This window comes from Manis pentadactyla, chromosome X, assembly GCF_030020395.1.
Source record: "Manis pentadactyla isolate mManPen7 chromosome X, mManPen7.hap1, whole genome shotgun sequence".
Classification (NCBI taxonomy): Eukaryota; Metazoa; Chordata; class Mammalia; order Pholidota; family Manidae; genus Manis; species Manis pentadactyla.
The window spans coordinates 69,924,675-69,948,688 of record NC_080038.1 but is presented as its reverse complement, the minus strand read 5'-3'; the positions used below and the strand labels follow the sequence as shown (position 1 = coordinate 69,948,688).

Sequence of the window (24,014 nt, the reverse complement as noted above, 5' to 3'; positions counted from 1 at the left end):
TCAGCCCTGCCTTTGCCCGTCATGCTTTGGGTGATGACAGGCATTAGTCCCACCTCTCAAATGGAGAAATGAAACCAAAAGAAGTGTCTGGCCCAAGGTCACAGACTGTGTGTTTAGTGGAGCTGGGAATAATTGGAGATTATAAAAGAACTGAAAGAACTAGAGATGTCTAATTTGAAATAGAGAATATTCAGGGAGTACAATAGCTGTATTTTAGCAATCATCATCCCCATTCACCCTTTCTGCAGAGCCTCTTCTTCCAGACCTCTATACAGGAAGCAGCTAACCACTTCTTCTAGACCTTTAATGCAGGAGAGAGAAAGGAGACTAATAGGCAGAAACAGTCTAGCTTCCCTACCAAGAAACACAGGCATCACTCTCTGATTAGGCCTCAATCCGTCAGAGACAGGTCCCAAAGCCAGGAAATGCCATCTAATTCTAAAACTCCAACCTGTAATCCAGACAAGGGTATGGAAGACCCATGACAAAAACTCAGCATAGTTCCAAGTAACTTGTTCGTAAGGGGAGAATGCACTTTTGGTTCTCAATCCTGCCTGAGCACCAGAATCATGTAGGGATTAAAAACAGGGATTTCCTGGGCCCCCACTCTAGAATCTATGTTTTAAACAAGTGCCTCAGGGTGTGTAGCCAGGGATGAAAAGTCCTTAACAGAGTAGTTCTAAAGCTTGAGCATGAATTGGAATGACCTGGAAGCCTTTTCAAAACACCGATCGCTGAGTTCCACCCCCAGAGTTTTAGATTCATTTGCTCTGGAGAGGGGCCCAAGAATTTGAATTTCCCCTAGGTTCCCAAATGATGTTAATGTTACTGGTCCAGAGACTATACACTCTGTGAACAACTGGCATAGCCTGAGTTTGTCCTCTGTATCAGACAGTTCCCATGGCCTCTTCATCAGCTTGCCCCCACACGGAATAACTGCTGAGGGAATTGGAATTAGCCCCAGCTGTAAGTTATCAAGTCAGTCTCTACCCTGTGTATCACTACAGGAAACAATCAGTTCACAACCTCCCAAGGTCACCATAGCTAAGCAGAGGTTGACACAAACACCTGAAGCCACCTGCTTCATAATGTAAAAGTTTGCCTCAACAACTCCTGGTCCTTGCAAGGTAGGGCTGGCCCAGCAGGGAGTAGCAGTCTGACTTCACTATTTTGCTAGGGCCTACCTAATAGAGAGTGCAACTGGGGGAACTGTGTCTTCATGCAGATACACCAACACCCAAATGGAACTATTTTCCAGCAGGAGATAAGCTTAACTCTAAGAACAGAAGCCTAATCTTATAATATTTGTGAGAGTATCATGCCTCAGTAGAACTCTTGAGCTTCTTTTCCGAGTCTGATGACCTCACTGCTTTTACCCAATATCCTTCAAAGGCATTCCTGAGGTTGTACAAAGGGGCAGGGACTAAGGGACTTTTCCTCCTAAAATATGGGGGAAAGTGCTAGTGAGAGTTTTTAGAAAACGGGGTTTTGTGACTCACAGAGCCCAAGAGTATGACACTCCCTCAAATAATACTCCATATCATCTGTGAAAAGGCATTCTAACAAATCGTTTCAGTTGAAAGCTTTCCATGAATCAAACTGTACATAGCTTGTGATTATTACTATTAATAATACTGTATGCTTGCTCCATGAAATTGGGAGGAATGGATGCTTTCATTTCTACTCTTGGAAGTTTCTTGACAATACTATTATTTGAAAATTCAGCTGGGTATGGAGGAGATGTAAGAGGAGGTGATCCACAGCATATGCTCTAGTCTGAGGGGTCAGTGGGACTGGATGCCCAGAAAAATACCTCAAAATTGCTTAGCACTTTACAATTTACAATCCTGTCACATAATTCTCTGTGAAGTTATACAGAAGTGGAAAGGAGGCCCACAAAAGTAGTATGACTTTGCACCTAAATAAGTAGTATGTATGACTGAGACTCAAACACAGGCCTCTGGATCCAAAATCCAGTGCTCTCACCACCTCAGCAAAGGTGGAGCAAACACAGACCTTCATACCTGCTTCCCAAAGCCTGCTGCATGGACTGTGGGTAATACAGACCCTGAGTGCTATCTAGACTTCTACCCCTCTTCTGAGGTGTGATAAAACCCAATCGAGAACTGCTGCAGTGGTCAAAATGAAAATGAATTCTAAACTTACAAATGCTACCTTCGAGGGCTTATTAGACTGAGATGGCAGTACATTTTTAAAGCACTGAGATAGTTTTCACAGAATATACTGCCCAGTGGTTACAGCAGCACCCAATTTAGGATGTACATGGGGATCCCAAATTCATTTCTTCCCCAGTTTTGAGATATAATTGACATATGACATTGTATAAATTTAAGGTATATAGCACAATGAATGTATTGCAAAATTATTACCACATAAGTTAACATCCATCACCTCACAGTTAAAATTTTTTTCTAGTGATGAGAACTTTTAAGATCTACTCTCCTAGAAACTTTCAAATATACAATACTGTATCATTAGTTATAGTCATCATGTTGTACATTACATCCCCAGAACTTATCTTACAACTAGAAGTTTGTACCTTTTGACCACCTTTACGCAATTCTCCCATGCCCACTCCCACCTCTGGCAACAAATCTGAACTCTGTTTCTATGATTTGGTTTTTTCAGATTTCACATAGCAAAATCATACAGTATTTGGCTGACTTATTTCACTTAGCATAATGACCTCAAGGTCCATTCTTCATGTTGTTGCAAGTGGCAGGATCTCATTATTTTTTTAAATGGCTAAATAACATTCCATTGAGTATGTACATACATATATATATATATACCACATTTCCTTTATCCACTCATCCATTGCTGGACACTTAGGCTGTTTCTATATGTGGGTTACTATGAATAATGTTACAATGAACATGGGGGTGAGACATCTCTTCAGATCTCAAATTCTTAAGAGCTGCTTAAGTCATTGGGTATAGGTGGAAAGGTGTAAGCAGTAAGGAACAAGGCTTGTTGGGTGATATGAAAAGAAATGCTATGCCACCTCCATGTAATAACATTATCTATAGTGGAATTTGTGCATGAGCTACTTTGAAGTAAAAATTATTTTCCTGATCCCTTAGTCTCTACCAATGTCATATATATCTTGGTACCATTCTGAGAAGTGATTTCTTCCTGTAATTCCCTGTATATTGATGGGATGCAATCAAAAGTCAAGGTAAACAACATGCCTGTGAGAAGCTCTTCGTATATGTTCCTGTTGCTCATCTCTCTGTAGTCAGATTTTTCTCTAAAATAAGAAACGTCTCTCTTGGGAAACTTCAAAACCTCAAGATGATTGCTCTGAGCTCTTAGGACATGTGACCAAAAGCAAAAACCATTTTCTTCCTCTTCAGTCCTCATCATTTTTTTGTGTGGGGGGAACTGAGGGAGCTTCCTCAGAAGTGCCAACATCCTGCTTGGTGTGTGTTGCAAAACAAACAGGTTTGCCTTCTTCCAGTCACAAGTTCCTCCAGACTTCTTGCTCCCTGGGATCTCCTGAGATTGTCTAGCTGTTCGAGCCCTGTGTTGAGAGCAATTCCAGCCAATGTGCCTGGAATTGCACATGTGGAGTGGTATGGAGAAGCCCCCCCTAACCCTCTTTCCTTCCTGAAACTGGTATGCTTCCTCTTCATCTAGGTCCCAGCTGTGTTTGAGCCTGTGGTAAGGCTGTCTGATACTGCTTACTTCTCCTCTGACTCATTTCTACCACAAATTTCATTTGCCTACTTGAAGGATTTCTCACATTGTCCTGTATTTTTCTTGGTTTGAGTTACAGAGTTTGTTTCTTTCCCCTAATGAAGGCCAAGAAAAGCTTATTAACAGATTGAATCCTGAAGCTGCCACACTGTCAAGAAATTATTCAAAACAATTATGAGAGGGTGGGAAGAAACATCACAAAAACCCATTTACAGGGCTAGCCCTTGGCAGAACTGAGGAATTTCTAGGTAGGTCTTGGTGGTTTAACCTTGGTACTCTCTCCTTCACCTATCTCTAGAGTATCAGGGGCCAAATTTGCCTTCCATTATGTGTGTCACACTCCAGCAACTTGGGAACCCGCTCTCCTTTGATAGACCATGTTCCTCACTTTTAAGTATTGAAGCCATGAGTTTTCAGGAGAGGTGTAACTTAGAAAAAAAGATACAAAAATACTATATTTTGCAATAAAATGATAATGGGAAGGGGGTGGAATACCCCTGCAGAAAGTTGTTGGTTTTTTTATTTTGCTTTGTTTTTTGGGGGGGAGGTTGTCTTGTTTTGTTTTGTTTTTGTGGGTAAGGAAATATCCCTTAGCAGGATCTCTGAGGTTTGTGGAAATACTCTCTTTGTGAAGGACTCTCCTTTGCCTTTTTCAATATTCTCATTCCCTCTCTTGTTTTCAAATAATAGTAGCTCTCATAATATAAGTTGGTCATGGGGATGGCAGTACAGCATGGAGAATATAGACAATGATTCTGTAACATCTTCCTATGTTGACAGATAGTGACTGCACTAAGCTGGGGTGAGAATATGACAATGTTGGTAACTGTTGAACCACTGTGTTGTATGCTTGAAACCAATAAAAGATTGTATGTCAACTATACTTCAGTAAGTAATAATAGCTAATGGCAAAAGTTAACATTTATCATGTGCCAGGCCTTGCAATAAATGATTTATATGTATTTATGCAGGTAGCAAATACTTCTATGAGGTAAATATTATTGTCCAAGTTGCTGATGAGGAAACGGAGACACAGAATAATTAAATAAGTAGCCAAAGGTCACCCAACCAGTAAGGAACAGAACTGTCATGGTATCTCTGTTCATCCAGGTACCCATGTTGCTTCTCTTGATCCAATGTACTTATCTGCTGGTGGGTTGAACTACTGTCTTCTCCTCCTTGGCATCCTGGATCCCACTTGCCCAAGGCACTGCCATCTCTTCTGAACACCTGATATGCTCTGAGGCCTATACCTTTTTAAAAATATATTTAACTGAGACAATTTAGAAAACCATAAAATATTTTAAGACTAAAAAATCACACTAAGTGACACCACTCCTAAAACAGTCCTTTTATTCACTTGTTTATTGTCTCTGGGAGTACTATTCCTGGAAGATTTTCCTTAATAAAAAGTTCTTTATAAGCCTACCATCAAGATATCCTCCCCTCTCTTGCCACTCAGAGTTGGCTTCTTTACATATTTCTTTCCAGAACCATTTGTTCTCCCAACTGAGCAGCAATAAAGGAAAAGGAAAAGCCACACTCTGGCTCATCATGTAAATAATTTGGGGAAGAAAGTCATGGTGTGAGTAAGTTCTGTCTTACTGGAAAAATATACCAGAATGCTGATATGGACACTCTCCTGCTTATATAAGTTCTTTCAACCAAACACAGGTGATAAACCAATGAAGTGTGATGCCATAAAGAAGGAACACTTATTCTTATGTACTTTATTATCTTCCTATGATAATAAAAGAAATTCTATTTTTGTCAAATTCTTTTCTTAAAGCCATGCACAACTCCCTCCCACCTCTCCTGGGTCTGACATGAAGCCATCCAATTTTCCAGTTAGTACTACTAGAGAAATACCTATAGGGAGGAAGGAGGGAAAATGGCAGTTTAATGGTTGATTTGCTTATGGTATGGTGATAATCCTTCTGAGAACAGGGATAGGTATGGGAGATGGCCAATTCTTGACTTCTCGCCTACAAAATTCAGAGACATAGAAGTCATTCATTCCTACATGGTTTTTCAAGGACAGGGTCAAAGTACGTGGTTTCCTATAGGTAATAGGTTTTTTTATTTCATGAAAATATATGGGGAAAGCATAAAGAAATTAGAGCTTATATATTTTGAAGTCTCAGACAGCAGGCACTCTTGATGACAAATGATAATTCCATTCCCCTTGATTGTGAGTGGTTTAGGAAAAGGCATGTGATGCAATTCTGACCAAGGAAATATGGGATGGGTTCTGCTTGGGGCTTCTGGAAATGTTTCTTCTTGCTGTAAAGTGGCACAACTGAGATACTACTACATGCCTATTCAAAGAATCTCAGTCTGCTAGCAAAAACTGTGGAGCAACTGCAACTCTCCTATGTTGTTGGTGGGACTTTAAAAGAGCACAGCCACTCTGGAAAAGAGTTTGGCCATTTTTTATAAACATACTCTTAGCATATGATCCAGCAATCATACTCCTGGACATTTATGCTAGACCAGGGTTTCTCAACCTCAGCACTATTGACATCTCAGGTTGGCTAATTCTTGGTTGTGGGGAGCTGTCCTATGCCTTTTAGGCTGTTTAGCAGCATTCCTAGTAGTCATCCCAGTAGAGGCCAGCAGCACAGCTCCCGCCCCCCAAGTTGAGATAATAAAAGTCTCCAGACATTGCTAAATATCACTTGGGGGGCAAAATAGCCCCTGGTTAAGAACTACATCCCTAAAGAAATGAAATATGTTCATGCAAAAACCTAATACCCAAATGTTTATAGGACTTCTAGTCATAATTGCCAAAAACTAGAAACAATTCAGGTGTCCTTCAATGGGCAAATGAATAAGCAAACAGTACTAGATCAATGTAATGGAATACTACTCAGTAACAAAAAAGAAAGAGCCACTAATATACATAATAATAAATTTAATGGATCTCAAAGGTATTATGCTGAGATAAGTCAGTCTCAAAATGTTACACATTGTATGATTCTGTTTGTGTGGCATTCTCAAAAAGACAAAATTATAGGGACAGAAAGCAAATCAGTGCTTGCCAGAAGTTAGGAATGAAGAGAAGGTGCAACAAAGGGATAGCATGAGGAAGTTTTGGGGGAGATATAACTCTTGTGTATACTGATTATGGTGGAGTTTACATGTATTAAAGCTCATAGAATTGTACACCAAAAGGAAAAGTCAATTTTATTCTATGTTCATTTAAAATTAATTTTTTTAAATAAGAGGTTTAAAAAATATATGAAACAAGGTTTTTGGATATTATTAAATGATGTAATTCCAGGAGTTGCTATTGCCATCTTGTCCTTGATGTCAGTGATAACCAACTGTGGAACTGCCCCCTCAGGACTTTTTGTTGTATGAAATAATACACAAACATGTGGAGACTAAACAACATGCCACTGAACAACCAATGGGTCAATGAAGAAATCAAAGGGAAAATTTAAAAATACCTTAAGACAAATGAAAATGGAAATTCAACAATCCAAACATCTATGGGATGCAGCAAAAGCAGTTCTAAGAGGGAAGTTCATAGCAATACAGGCTGGACTCAAGAAATAAGAAAAACCTCAAATAAACAATTTAACTTTATACCTAAAGGAATTAAAACAAGAAGAAAGCCCTAAGTTCATAGAAGGAATGAAATAAAATAGATCAGATAGGATTTAAATTATATAGAGACTAAAAATACAATAGAAAAGATCAATAAAACTAAGAGCTGTTTCTTTGAAAGGATAAACAAAATTGACAAAAATGTAGCTAGACTCACCAATAAATAAAGACTGAAGGCTCAAATAAATCAAATCAGAAATGAAAAGGAAGTTACAACTGATACCACAGAAATACAAAAGATTATAAGAGACTACTGTGCACAACTATATACCAACAAATTGGACAACATAGAAGAAAAGGATAAATTCCTAGCAACATATAATCTTCCAAGAGTGAATCATGAAGAAATAGGAAATCTAAATAAACTGATTACAAGTAAAGAGATTGAAACTGTAATCATGAACCTCTCAACAAACAAAAGTGTAGGATCAGGTGGCTTCACTGGTGAATTCTACCAAACACTCAATGATTTAATACCTACCCTTTTCAAACTCTTATAAAAAAATGAAAGAGGGAAAGATTCTAATTTCATTACATAAGGCCAGCTTTACCCTGATACCAAAGCCAGACAAGGACAGTATAAAAAAATTATGGGCCAATATCCCCGATGAATATAGATGCAAAAATCCTCAAAAAATAACAGTAAACTGAATTAAACAATTAATTAGATGGATCACAATCATGACCAAGTGGGATTCATTCCAGGGATGCAAGGATATTTCAATATCTATAAATCAATCAATGTGATAACACCACATTAATAAAATGAAGGATAAAAATTGTACAATCATCTCAATAGATGCAGAAAGAGCACTTGACAAATTCAACATCAATTTATGATAAAAACTATCAACAATGTGGGAATCTAGAGAATACAACTCAATATAATTAAAGTCCATATATGACAAACCCACACTAACATCATACTCAATGGTGAAAAATTGAAGCTTTTCCTCTAAGATCAAGAACAAAAAAGGATGCCTACTCTTGATACTTTTATTCAACATAACATTGGATGTTCTAGTCACAGTAATTAGATAAGAAAAAAATAAAAGACATCCAAATAGGAAAGGAAGAAGGAAAATGGTCACTATTTGCAAATGACAAGATACTGTATATAGAAAATCCTAAGAATTCCACCAAAAACTCTTAGAACTAATATGAATTCAGTAAAGTTGCAGGATACAAAATCATTATACAGAAATATGTTTCATTTCTATATACAAATAATGAACTAGCAGAAAGAGAAATTAAGAAAGTAATCCCATTAAAATTACATCAAAAAATAAAATACTTAGGAATAAATTTAACCAAGGAGCTGAAAGACTTGTACATAAAAAACTAAGACATGGTTAAAAGAAATTGAAGGTGACACAAATAAATGGAAAGATATTCCATCTCATACATTGTAAGAATCCTGTCAAAATGTCCATACTTCCCAAAGCAATCTACAGATTCAGTGAATCCCTATCAAAATCCCAGTGCCATTTTCCACTGAACTAGAGCATATAATCCTAAAATTTGTATGGAACCACCAAAGACCCAGAATAGCCAAAGCAATCATGAGAAAGAGGAACAAAGCTGGAGTATCACACTCCTGGGTTTTGAACTATATTACAAAGCTATAGTAATCAAAACAGTATGGTACTGTGTTGGAGATGGTCATTAAGAGGATGTGACCACCAGTTGACCTGTGAACTAGACCCAGGCAATCAGAGGCCCCTTCCCTCCTCCCCTATTTTGGAATGTGGGTTCTGCTTGCCTTCCCCACTCCCAGAGGCTTCTCCAAGGATAGGGATAGGTCTTGAGATAGGGAGTGGTGCTGAGACCATCTGGACTGTATATGTGACTAAATCCTAAATCCAGTTAAGGCTTCTATATAAACTTTTAAGATCTACTCATCTTGCCACCACCCAAGACAAGCCTCATGTGTGATTTTCCTTGCTTATGAAACCTGCCAGCTACCAATTTGGAGTGGTCTGCCCCTTTTTTCTTTGCCTTTACCTACTGTCTGCCTTTGGGAGCCTGTTTTAGATCACACTGAGGAAGTTCCCACGGAGTTTGTGAACTGACATTTGGAAAGCTAGCAAGGAGACTGAAGAAATAAGCCTTAGGAAAGAGACATCACAGGGATATATCCCAAATTTGCCACTGACTTCTGTGTGGGGAAGCGTGGCCTGTATGTTAAAAGCTATGGACCGTGATATGAGTACTGGCACAAATCCAAAACACTAGCTAGTCTGTGTGAGAACCTGTGCATAGCATGCTGTGGCAAAGAAGGGAAACACATGGCTGCCACAGTGTGCTGTCCTCTACTGTGGGCACTGGCTGGCCCAACTAGAGGCTGAAGCTCAAGTTAAAGAGTTAGAAGAAGAACTTTGGTTAGAGAAGGACATGCAGTTGTCCACTACTATGCTAGCTTCAGGACTGGCCACCAAGGTGGGAGAGCAGGATAATAAAGACCTTACCATGCTGTTTTTCAAAGCAAGAAGCCCTGGAACTCTGATATCCATTCTGAGCCCAGTTGTGGGACAAGGTTTTCCCATCCATCATTGATCGGGGAAAACTGATAAATACCATGAATGGGTACAGGCTTGGGAAATATCTGAGACAGAGCGGAAGATCAGAGAGCCAAAGTTATCCCATTTGGCTGTAGGATCCAGTAAAACTAGCCCAGAAGCAAATGTGGTTTGACCTCATTGCTACAGGGACCCCACCTGAATGGATAAACTGGCAACAAAGTGCTGTGTTGGTTGGCCTGTGGAAAGCCTTAAAGCCTGAACAAAAGTTCAGACCTGTTCCATCTGTCCTTATCATCTCTGATGTCCTACTTGCTGCAGCAGGGACACAGACCTATAAAGGGTGGGTGCCTCCTATGTCTGGGTATAGAATGAAAGTCAAGATTGCCTTCAGGAGAGGGCCACTGGAGGTGAACAGAGGCTTTCATGTTGAGCTCACTATTCTCTGGTCCTCTAGAAATAAAAAGTGATGGCTCTGGTGGATACTAGAGCTGAATGTATTCTAATACACGGTAACCCTCAAAAGTTTTATGGCCCCCTCAGCACCATCAATGATCATGGAGGGCAAACAGTTATGGTCAGGAGGGTCCTTCTGACACTACGAATTGGGCATTCTCTACCCTGGGTTAGAGTAATCAAACCAGTGCTGTGGGGAAACACCAACTAGAAACTGGTAAACCTGCCACTCCTTTGAAGAACGATAATTGTCAAACAATTTAAATTGCCTGGGAGGCATAAGGATATAGGAGAAACTATCCAAGAACTGCATCAAGTGGGTATTGGGCATCCTACCCATAGTGCTTTCAACAGCCCAGTACGGCAGGTAAAAAATCATGGTGGATTGACAGTGTACTAGTGAGAACTGAACAAGATAGTATTCCCCGAACCCATGTGGCTATGCCCATGATTGTCACCATCTTAGATACCTTGGCCATGCTCCTAGGAGTCTATCATGCTGTGTTGGACTTAACAAATGCCTTTTACAGTCTACTCCTGGCCACTGAGTCAAAAGATTAATTTGCCTTCACATGGAAGGGAAAACAATAGACCTTTTAAGTGCCTCCCCAAGGTTACCTGCACAATCCCATGGGATGATACCTGGAGCCTGTCCCTATACTCCTTCCCCACATTAGGAAAATGGGCCCATTACATTGATCATATAATTTTAACATGTGAAGATTTGCCTCTGCTGCAGGACATCCCACAGGCTTTGCCGGAGCATCTGCAAAGGAGAGTATGGGTGGTGAACACACAGAAAATTCAAGGTCCAGTCACTGCCATTAAGTTTGGGAGTCACTGGTTGGGTAAGACTTATATTATCCCAGAAACTATGGTTGATAAAGTGCAAGTCTATCCAACCTCTAAAACTGTTAATGAGATGCAAGCCTTTGATGGGATTTGGCAGTCTTAAATAATTTTTATTCTGGAACCTCCTGGCACAGTGCCTCCATCCCTTTGACCACATGGTAAAGAAAGGGCATGTGTAGGATTGGGGATCAGAGCAACAAGCCACCTTTTAGAAGGCAAAAATACTAGTGAAACAGGCTAAAGTTCTGGGCATCTCCCATGCAGGGCTACCATTTGAGTTGGCTATTTGTGTGACTCCGGAAGGAATGGGTTGGGCACTGTGGCAGAGACAACAGGAGACAGTATACCTGGGATTTTGGTCTCAGCTGTAGAAGGTGACAGAAACCCAATACACCCCCACAGAACAACAGCTCCTAGCAATGCACATCGGGCTATTCCAATACAGCCTCTCACTAAAGAACTTCCCTTCCTATCAAGGGGTGGGTAAAAAATATGTTCCACCAACCCACTGCTGCCATGGCTCAAACCCCATTTTGACTAAGTAGCATGCTCACTTGCAGCAGAGGAGCACCTTGTCTACCAGCCCACTGTCTCTATAAATGAAGGTGCTAGTAGGCCCTGTAAGAATATATGGATCATCCAGATGCTCCTACCCCTATTCTTGGGGCAGCTCCTGAAGCCTATAAAGAGGGTACCAGAAAAACCCCGCTTATGCCTGGTATACAAATGGATCTGGTTGCGGCAACATGCCCACATGGACAGCAGTCACTGCTCAGGTCAACACTGACACCATCTGGGTGGAAACAGGAACAAACCTCAGAAGCTAGTGGGCTGGATTCAGAGCAGTTTGGCAGGTGACTACACAGGAGCCCTGTCTGTTAACCCTCTGCACTGATAGTTGAGCTGTTCTAAAGGGATTACCCCTTTGACTTGGACAGTGGGAAGTCCAACAGTACATTGATCCATGGTGAGAGTTGGGTCAATGGCTGTTTCTCATGACTTTCATAACTTTAAAGCATTGCATGCCTCAGCAGAGGTCCGCAGTATGCCAAATGGAGCAACCAGTATGCCTACTGGTTGATCATTTAAATGTATTAAAGCCTAGGACAGGACTTTAATCCTCCTAGACAATGTGGTTTTACCTCTTAGTAATTTAATCTGCTGCTTTAATACTTCTTTCTTTTCTCTTTCATTCACTCATTCATTCATTCTTTTTTCTTTTTTACCAACCCTACTGCTTGCAGGTTATAGGGGTGATGGAATTCAATGCCGTGCTTTTTACCCACTCTTGCACATCATGACCTTTGAAATGTGACCCCATCACTGTTTGTTGAAGGTGTGGTACTCAGCTTCTCTAATCCCCTAAATGGTGGCAGCCAGGTTTGTGTGGCACCAGAGGAAAGCTTGAATTAGGTCAGCTTCAGTGTCCATACAAACCAAGGCATATTTAGAACTCTCACTTGTGGGGTAGAGGACAATATAATCAATTTGCCAATCCCTTACTGGCTGGGCATTGGTGGATGGTCCCAGACTCCTTTGGCAGTTGTCTTGGGCTTTGTTTAGAACACACAGGACATCCTGTTATTGCATTAGCCAAGTCATAATTTCAAGGGCAATCCAGCATTCTTGGCAATACACCATCCTACCTGGGCACTGTGATGGCCACTCTTTCTGTGCACCCAATCTGTTATATCTACTGAAGTGTCAGTTGCTAAGTTTTGACTTGAGCTAAGGCATCAGCCTCCTGATTGCCAGGGGATGTAAGCACCTATTGAGCTGGAACATGGAAAACAGTGAGGATTGTCCCAGGCTCTTGAAGACAGATCTAAAGGTCTTTCGTGACCCCTATAAGGGCTTGTTAAATCATCATCTACCCTGAGAACATCACCCCCATCACACCTGGAAAAGGAATTACCCACTGGGATTTGCAATGGGATGTCCTACCAGGATGGGTGAGTTACTTTACAACCCCAGAGCTGCTCATCAGCTGGCCTACCCCATTAACCCTGCAGCCCCACCATTGCTGCAGGGCAGGCAGAGTTTGGCCCTACCCACAGTGATCCTAGCAGAGGCTTCTGCTGAGATCACAAAGGCAGCTGAGGCAAATTGCTGGCACTGTAGAAAGACAGAAAGGGGGTCCACCGACTGCTCTCTAACAACAGCTGGGGCTCCTGCAAAGTAGAACCAGGCACTGAAAAGTAAAGACTCTTGAGCTCTGGGCACCATAGGACACTTCCTTCATAAAGCTAATACTTTATATGCCAGGAAGCATAGCAGAGCCATTTAATACAAAGGAAGAAATAGAAAAAACCCTGACAAAATGAGGAGGCAGAGGAATATATTCCAAACAAAACTACAGGACAAGACACCAGAAAAAGGGCTAAATGAAACAGAGATCACCAATCTTCTCAACAAAAATTTCAAAGTAAAAGTCATAAACATGCTCACTGATTTACAGAGAAGTATTCAAGATCTCAGGGAGGATTTCAACAAAGACATACAAGAGCTGGAAAAGAGCCACTCAGAGTTGAAAAATACAGTATCTGAAATACAACATACAATGAGGGGATTAAAGAGTAGATTGCCACAAGTAGAGGACACACTCAATGAGATGGAAATTAGGAGGAACAAAGAGAAAAAATGGATCTCTAGGAATGAAAAAGTGATGAGAGCTGTGTAACCAATCCAAATGAAACAATATTCACAAAATAGGGGTACCAGAAGGAAAAGAGAGAGGCAAAGGGAAAGAAAGTCTCTTTGAAGAAATAACTGATGAAAACTTCCCCAATGTGGGGAAGGACATAGACACTCAGGTCCTCAAAGCACAGAGAGCCCCTAAAAGAAGGAACCCCAGGAAGAAAACACCAAGACATATAATAATTAAAATGGCAAAGATCAAGGACAAGGAGACAATACTGAAAGCAGCCAGAGAGAGAAAAAATATCATATACAAAGGAAAGCCCATCAGGCTATCATCAGGCTTCTCAACAGAAACCTTACAGGCCAGAAGGGAGTGACATGAAATATCTAATGTACTGAAACAGAAGGCCCTGCAACCAAGAATCCTCTACCCAGCAAGATTATCATTTAAATCTGAAGCAGGTATTAAACGATATCCAGATAAACAAAAGTTGAAGGAATTCACCACCACTAAGCCAGCCTTACAGGATATGTTAAAGGTACTGCTGTAGATGGAAATGACCCTAAGGCTAAATAGCTTTCACCAGTGAAAATAAACCAACAGTAAAGGTAGTTAGACCAACTAATTAACAAGCAAGAATGAAATTAAAACAAAAGAAGCACAATAAACTATACAAAAAATCAGCTTGATACACAGAAAGTGCAGATTATGAAATCTAATACATGAAGTGTGGAGGAGGAGGAAGAAAAAGGAAAAAAAGGTACCTTTAGATTCAGTTTGAAATAGAACAATCAGCACCTTAATATAGACTGTTATATAGTAAGGAAGCTATCCTTGAACCTTTAGTAACCACAAAATTAAAGCCTACAATAGATACACAAAAAAACTCAAAAAGAGAAATCCAATCATAACACTAAAGAAAACCATCAAATAACAAGACAAGAGTATAATAAGAAAGAAAGAAACAGAGAGGAGCTATAAGAACAACCAAAAACAATTAATAAAATGGCAATAAGTACATACCTATCAATAATTACCTTAAATGTAAATGGACTGAATGCACCAATCAAAAGACACAGGGCAGCAGAATGGATAAAGAAACAAAACCCATCTATATGCTGCCTGCAAGACTCATTTCAGATCCAAAGACATACACAGACTAAAAGTAAAGGAATGGAAAAAGATAGTTCATGCAAATAAAAGGGAGAAAAAAGATGGAGAAGCAGTACTTACTTCTGACAAAATAGATTTCAAAACCAAGAAGTAACAAGAGGCAAAGAAGGACATTAGATAATGATAAACAGGTCAGTCCAACAAGAAGATATAACCATTATAAATATCTATGCACCCAGTGGGGGATCACGGGGAAAACCGTGTAGCACAGCAAAGGCAAATAGTGAATCTGTGGCATCTTACTACACTGATGGACAGTGACTGCATTGGGATATGGGTGGGGACTTGATAATACGACTAAATGTAGTAACCACATTGTTTTTTCATGTGAAACCTTCATAAGAGTGTATATCAATAATACCTTAATAAAAAATTTTAAACAAATCTATGCACCCAACATAGGAGCACCTAAATATGTAAAACAATTACTAATAGAATTATAGGGGAAAATAGACTGCAACAAATTCATCTTAGGAGACTTTAATATACCACTCACATCAGTAGACAGATCAGCCAGACAAAACAAGTAAGGAAACAGAGGCACTGAACAATACATTAGATCAGATGGACTTAATGGATATCTATAGAACATTACACCCAAAAGCATTGTCTCAAGTGTACATGGAATGTCTCCAGAAGAGATCACATACTAGGCCACAAAAAAGAGCCTCAATAAATTCAAAGATTGAAATTGTAGCAAGTAGCTTCTCAGACCACTGGTATGAATGCTATGAAACTAGAAATAAGTTACACAAAGAAAACAAAAAAGCCTACAAACACATGGAGGCTAAACAGCATGCTTCTACATAATCAATGGATAAATGAACAAATTAAAACAGAAATCAAGCAATACATGGAGAAGGAGAAAAATGAAAATAAAAATTCAACAGCCCAAAATGTGTGGGATGCCACGAAGGCAGCTCTAAAGGGAAGTACATAGCAATATAGGCCTACCTCAAGAAACAAGAACAATCCCAAATAAATAGTCTAAACTCACAATTAAAGAAACTAGAAAAAGAACAAATGAATCCCAAAGCTAGCAGGAGTAGGGACACAATAAAGATCAGAGCAGAAATAAATAAAATCAAGAAGAATAAAACAATAGAAAAAATCAATGAAACCAGGGGCTGGTTCTTTGAGAAGACCAACAAAATAAACAAACCCCTAACCAGACTTATCAAGAAAATAAGAAAGAATATACAAATAAACAAATCAGAAATAGAGAAGGAATAATCACAATGGACACCACAGGAATACAAAGAATTATTAGAGAACACTATGAAAAAGTATATGCCAATAAATTGGACCACCTATTAAAAAATAGACAACTTCCTAGAAAAATACAACCTTCCAAAACTGACCCAGGAAGAAACAGAAAATCTGAACAGAACAATTACCAGCAGTGAAATCAAATTGGTAATCATAAAACCCCCCAAAAACAGGGCTCCACAGATGAATTCTACCAAACGTTTAAAGTAGAGCTAACATACATCCTTCTTAATGTAATACAAAAAGTAGAAGAGGAGGGAATACTTTCAAACTCATTCTATGAGGCCAGCATCACTGTAATAACAAAACCAGACAAAGACACCACAAAAAAAGAAAATTATATGCCAATATCCCTGATGAACATAGGTGCAAAAATCCTCAAAAAAATATTAGCAAACCAAGTTCAAAAATACATCTAAAAGATTATCCATCATGACCAAGTGGGATTTACTCCAGGGATGCAAGGATGATACAATATTCATAAATCAATCAATATCATACCCCACATTAATAAAAAGAGGATCAAAACCACATTATCATCTCAATAGATGCTGAAAAAGCACTTGACAAAATTCAACATCCATTCATGATAAAAACTCTCAACAAAATGGGTATAGAGGGCAAGTGCCTCAACATAATAAAGGCCATATATGACAACCCACAGCCAACATCATACTTAGCAGTGAAAAATTGAAAGCTGTTCCTGTAAGATTGGTAACAAGGACAAGGATGTCCACTCTCCCCACTTTTATTGAACATAGTACTAGAAGGCCCTAGCCATGGCATTCAGACAGCACAAAGAGATGAAAAGCATCCAAATTTGTATGGAAGAAGTTAAACCGTCACTGTTTGCAGGTGACATGATATTGCACATAAAAAAACCCTAAAGACTCAACTAACATTGTTGTGGGAGCTGGTGGAGCCGTTTATGCAGTTGTTCCCTCTACATCCAGTGTTGATGTGCAGTGGCTATAGATCAGCCAAAATGTCAATCAGGGAGGAAAGCTGGCTGTTAATGAGAGTAAGGAGAAACTGGAATCTTTTGAAATTGAAATGACTTGAAAGCCACGAGGACAACTGAAACTCAGGAGGACAAACAGAAACCATGTCTGTCTCACACATCTCCAATCTCAATGGTATGGGTAACCACAGGAGAAGCTGGCACCCTGCATCCCAAAACTGCACTTGTACTTGAACGTGGCCTTAGAGCAGCTGAACAATGAGATCTGATGGTGTCTAGAGAGCCACAGGGCCGGGTACTGCCCCACACCAACAAGGTGAGCCAGGAGATCAGCAGCAACGTGAGCTACATGGCGCTCTGCACTGACTTTCCAAGAGTAAAAAAAGTATGACCCCAACTTCACTTCTGCCTTCTACAGCTCACAGAAAAGGTGTCCCATAGCTAACCCTAACCCAGTCCAATCCATATAGAGGGAAGGCGATTCTGTGAAATATAGTTCCAGCTTGCCAAAGTCACCACCTCAGCTCTAAGTCAAGATACTTCATTTCCTTTAGCTATAAACTTCAGAACACATGGATTATTGTGAGGATAACAGAAGATGCCAGCAAGTGTTGTAGCACAGGAAATAAAATCTCATCCATTTAAACTGAAAATTCTACATTTTTGAAACACCCAAATTTATAATTTCAATCTATAATTTCCCTTAATTTTTTTTGAGTTTGAGTTTCATTTATCCAGTTGCCTCCTTGCCATCTCCTCTTGGATACCTAATAAATATATCAAAATTATGTATAAAACTGAACTTTTGACCTTTCTCTCTCATCTGCCTCCCAAATCAAACTGTTCCACTTTCTGTCTTCCCCATTTAGTAAATGGCAACTTGAGCTTTCTTAATGCTTAAGCCAAAAATCTTGGAGACATTCTTGACATCTTTCTCTCATACCCCATAGCCAAGCCACCAGAAACCAGAACTCCTGTTGTTTCAAGATTCAAAATATAACCACCTCCACTGCTACTACCTTGGCTCAAGCCACCACCATTGTCACTCATCTGGATTATTGTCATAGTCCCCTAACTAGGGCTGCCAGATAAAATACAGGCTACCCAGTTAAATTTGAATTTTGGATAAAAAAAATAGGTAACTTTTTAGTTTTGGTGTGTTCCATAATGCATCCTTTCCCTGAAATGCTCTTTTGCATCTATGTGGCAAGCTCCCACACTTCTTCAAGTATTTCTTTAAATGTCAGTTTTTCAGTGAGCCACCTTTCTCTGACCTCGTTTTACATTGCAGCCCCCTCCCCAGTACCCCATCTCCCCTCCTCTGTTAATTTTTTCCATAGCAATTATTACCATCTAACATACTAAGTATTTTTTGTTTACCATTTGCCTTCCCACCTTAGAATCTAAGTTCCCTGGGAGCAGTGTTTTGGGTTTTGCTTTTGTTGTTTGTTTGTTGCTGTCACCATCCATACTTAGAACAGTGCCTCATCCACAGTAACATTCAACAAATATTCGTTGAATGTATGCATGCATGCATGGATGAATGAATGAACAAACCTGTATTTGAACAGGGATAGCTGAGAAAAATTTAACTTGGGCCCAGAGCTTACTGGAGAAAGAGAGGGAGAAAGATGAGTATTTACTGTGAGTCCTTGACAGATTTGGAGGCATTTCCAGCTCATCCCAAAGCAGAGTGAAGATAAAAGCTTTAAGACAGTGCTTTTTATATTTTAATACACATACAAATCACCTGGGATTCCTGTTAACATACAGGTTCTGGTTCAGCAGATCTGGAGTGGGGCCTGATAGCTTCAATTTCTTATGAGCCCCTGGGTGATGCTAAGCCTGGTGGTCTAGGAACCACACTTTGAGTAGCAAGGTTTGAAGGCATTACTGAAACCTGGTCTCAAGATAAGTTGGCCAAAATGTGGTCAGCTGGTAAATGTTGCCAGTGGTTCAACCTCATAAGGAAGAGAGTAATTTATTTTGAACAGAGGCAGCTGGTTCATTGTGACTATTTGAAACAAGGACTTTGCCCAACAACTGTAGCTATAAATTTAAGAATGCACTTGACGGTGCTGCAACGCAGGAGCATTATTTTACTTGAACTGGCACCAACATGAAGACTAACAATTATGAATGAAAAGGAAAGGCTAAATTGCTAAGTTTAAGAACACAAAGGACTGTAATTGGTATAGAGAATATTTGGAGCAAGCAGGCTATTTCGGTGCTCCTCACATCACGCCCTATGGGGTCTTCCTACAGGCAAAAGCAGCTCCCTTCAAAATAGGAAACTAGCAACTCAGCTTCAGACCAGTAACTGACCTACACACCCTACTGGCTGTGCCTTAGGTATTTTACTCATGTTTCCCTTTCCAATCCTATTTCATCATGCCAAATAATCCCAGGGATTTAGGGGGGATTGGGGGGAGAGGATGAAAAGTAGTTTTTCTTTACAAATCAGTTAAAACCTTTTTCTTAATTCAAAGAAGTGTTTGGTATGGGAATGTCCTGCAGATGGGACCCTGACACACTGTACAGGGCCCCCCAAATGCAAGAAAAGCTCCATTCTCTGTTAAGCTCATTTAGGATAGACAATCTATCAAGAATGTATTAGAGACTACAAAGGAAAGGAGGACAACTGTATTCCTTTGCTTTTCATCCTCACGACATGATACAGCAGGTGGAGTGGAGTCTGAAGGACACTGTATTTTTTCCTTCCCACTCTTAGCAAATGTGTGGTGCTGCCTCCAATTCTGACCCCTCACTGATTTAACAGTAAAACAGAGAGAAAGAGAAAGAAAAAAACTAAAAACCACAGGGTACTTCAGAACTGCTAGTACAGGAGCTGGATAATTTAACAAAAGAGACACTGACAAAAAAAATTTTTTTACAATACTATAATTATAAAGTTGAAGGCACATCCTTGGCAGAAATATGATCAAGTACATGCTATTGAAAAACAAACTACTGAATATCTTGACTATAGTAAATAATTATTGCACAACATCATAAACTGTTGTTTGGGGGTATTAAACAATCAATGTTTAACAATGTTTTGTTAAACATTTCTTCAACTAAAAACATGAGGTTGAGACACCTGGTTTTAGCTACAAAAGGTTTATTATCAATGCCATTACAGAAGCTCTTTTAATTGAAGAAAAAGAAGTCAGACTTTTGTGCTTTATCTGCTTACTCATACCAGATAAACTTTCAGAGGTACTACAGAAAGTTAGTGTAAAACTTGATAATAATTTGGCATGAATCTATTTTTTTACACTTGGTAAAACAGTATTTTTTTTAATATAGAAAAGTGAGAAATAAACAAAAAATCCAGAGTGATTCCAGGAACGTTTTTATTCTTATTGAAATAACCAGTAACCAGATGCCTCACTGCAAGAAAATAACAAAATAGAGTAAAATAAATATTAAGAAAAATAATTTTAAAGCATGATCCACAAGGAATGGAAAAAGAATTCTCTAAGAACATACATTCTTGATCTTAAGCTTTGTACATAAAAGATATGCACGCTTCAGTTTTTGGAAACATCCTCTCTATGATGCTATGTTAAGCATTATGAACAAAGAATACATCTGAAAAAAGAATAACTTTGAAAAAGTTAAAGCACAGTATAAAATTATTTGTTCACAGGCATCAAATTTAACACTCTAAATGTTGATACTAAACTAGGAAAAGTAACATTTCTATTTTCACAACTGACAACCATACTTCTTGAGACTACAACACTAAATATTCTAGTTGAGTTTTAACCTTTGAAATTCAAAAGGCATCTTTGGATATTTAAGATAAAAGGTGCCCTATAGTTGAGTTTGAACCTACACTGGACATCAAAACACCCTTGTTATCTTCAGACAGGGAATGGCTGCTGAGTGAATACCGAAGAGTGATAAAGGAACAACAAATAAAGAACTTCAAATATCAAATTCAAATATAAATCTATTTTCCTTCTATATGGTAATATGTGTGTGCATATATATGTGCACATATGTATATGTATACACACACATACACACACTTATAAAATTTGTTCTATTAACTAGTTACTCAAAGCTAGTTACTAACTGAAAGCAATGCTTTTGATCCCCTCCATATATCACCTCCCTCTCCTGTGAATACAGCTGCTCTATGAAGCTAATGGGAGTTCTGGATTACAAAAGAGACTTGTGATAGAAAATTCAAAGATGACTACAGATATTTAAAGCAGGATTCTTTCTGAACAAAATGTTTCCTATTCTGGTAATAATGGCTGAAATGATATCCTTGTTTTTTCCCAGACTACAGGTTGCTTTTCTCACTGTCCTAGGACATGGGGGTCTCCTAGCATGTGGGGGCCAAAAGGATGACTCAGACACACACATAATAATAAAAACATTAACAGGCTATGTACAAGTGCTTCAGAGAGAGAGGAGTGAGGATGAGAGAGAGGTACTTCTTTTTCAAAAGTCGATTCTACATTTTGTCATATCAGCTGTTTCTTCTAGAAGAAATACATTGTGGTATGGGCCACTGGAATTGAAAAATTTCAAAATATTAAAATTCAAACTGGAAGCATGAACAATGGCAGAGGTATTGGTCTAAAAAAGAGCCTGCATATACAAACTCATTCATATTTCATGAAAATGGGTTTGCCTTTCTAGATTAATAGCACCTTCATCAAAAGTTTCAGTTCTCTCTTTATGATAACTGAGATAAAAATGAGATATTTTCCAAATCTGAAAAGATAGCATGTAATAATGTTGTAAACTGTTTTGTGTGTATGAAAGGATAAGAGAGAAAGGAAGTAGGAGAGGAAAAAACCCATCCCCCACTCCCAGCTGATTTTAGACTTTGTCCTATAAAAATGAATTTTAGTATTTATTTCTGACCTCAAGGGGAGAAAAGCACTAACATTTACTGAGTATAAATCCTATGTGCTAGCAGCTTCCCATATGGCAATGGGAACAAAATACTAGAAATTTATTTATGAGTTCTCTTCACTTACATATTTTGCATATGAAATCCAGCTTGCAATTTAATTTAAATGAATTAAAATTAAATGAAATTTAAATAGTGACACAAGTGCTAACTCCCAGGCACTCACTGGGGAATGTTCTAAATCTATATGGCAATGAGAACGAGCCCCTGAATTTGTGAACGATGCTAACTAGCAAGTGCAAATGTGTCAAACTAGAGAAAAGTATAGATTTGGCCAAGAGGTATCACAACCTAGGGAGAGTCTCATTTCTGTATTACAATTTATTGTACTTTTTGGTAAAAGCAGCTTCTTGTAACAGCATTATTTTAAAGTCATTTTGAGAGGTTATCTAAAACATTAAAAGATAATTAAAATCTATTAAATCATATATACCAGTTAAGGTCTTATATTCTCTCCAAGAAAGGACAAATTTGGTGAATCCAGGTAATTTTATATGACCTGTATATGTTAAAGATGGTAGTGTTAATCTTATTTTAAAAATCAATTGTGAAAGAGGCTCAAAAGCTTAAGCTTCTAGACTGAGGCTGACAGAGTACACTAAAAACAACTTGTAGCTGAACTCAACAGGAGTGAATTGAAAGCCTGTATAGAGCTAGAGAGTCATTGAAGGAAGAATCTGATATATTTTTACCACAATGAGAAGACGGCAAGCAGGGAACTCTACAGACCCTTACGATCTTTTGAGCTACAAGTGAAAGAAAGGAACAAGATATTGGGAAAGGTGTCAGCTATTTTTATCAATGAAAAACTATCTCCAGCTAAGAAGATAACAAAAGAAAATGCACCTGGGCATCTAAGAAAGCAACTGCAAATTCAAAGACACAGGGAGAAAGAGGGGGAAGAAAGCCTGTAATAAATAAGGTATTTCTGTTTTTAAATAGTTTCTACTGTTTTCCTTCTAAAACTAGATGCTTTATATAGTGCTTTGAAAGCCACTGTTCCCATTCTGGCAGGGATAAGAGCTCAGGAATCTCTTCAAGATCATGCTCTCAAATCTTCAAAATTTTAATTATCCTTTCTTTGAGCCTTCTTTTTTTGTCCAATAGAAAATTATCACTTGAGCAACAATTTGGCAATCTTCAGTTATAGGGCTTGTTGTAAACCTCACTGGCCCTCCTTACCTGTAGCTAGTGAAAGCAACAATTACTAGAATCATTTTAAATAAAGCTATGTTCAGAGCCAATGCCCTGAAAAAAGATATTTTTCCCATTAGACAAATACAACTCAAATAGAAACCCTAACTTAAGAGTGTGAGACCCAGATAAAATCCTTCCACGGTATTTTGAAGGGCTAGGGTGACATCACGAATGCTGTGTCTGTGTGAAACAACATCAGCTAGTTAGCACCCTCTGTCTGTGGCCTGTTACAATGTGGTGTCATCTTCCCGGCGGTCTCCCACCAGGAGTGAGTGCTTGTCAGGTTCACTGGTACCAGCGCTGTTTAGAGAACGTTTATCAGACAGTAGCGAATTTATGGAGGCTCTGCTGTAATTAACAATCCGGTCCAGCAAACCCAGTTTAGGAGAATTTCTTGAGGTGTCATCTATTCCAACATGAACGCTGATTTCTGAAGGACTTTTCTGTCCCATCTGGCTTCGGGCATGCAGTTCATAATTCTCATAAGTTGGTTTCCTATAACTGGACACATGCAAAAGTACACTAGTTTGAAATAACCAAATATGAGCTAGATGCTTGTTACATTCTAAAATGGAAAGAGATTTGCCTGGCATGAAATGTACAAAGGTGGTTCCTGCTAGGAAAGTAGCTCAAAAGGAATTATGCAGTCACATGATCAGAAATCCTACTTCCCAGAGC

General features: G+C 39.0%; 1 protein-coding gene across 7 annotated transcripts in view; it reads right to left on the bottom strand.

The window, feature by feature from the left end:
• Positions 1–20,074: 20,074 nt before the first annotated feature.
• ATP7A (ATPase copper transporting alpha) overlaps positions 20,075–24,014 on the bottom strand; it is a 194,686-nt gene continuing 190,746 nt past the window's right edge. For all 7 annotated transcript variants that reach the window (XM_057495796.1, XM_036929137.2, XM_036929136.2 and 4 more), the window contains one exon: positions 20,075–23,837. In XM_057495796.1, coding sequence (XP_057351779.1) covers positions 23,564–23,837 — 274 coding nt within the window. In that variant the 3' untranslated portion in view covers positions 20,075–23,563. The remainder of the gene's footprint in view (positions 23,838–24,014) is intronic.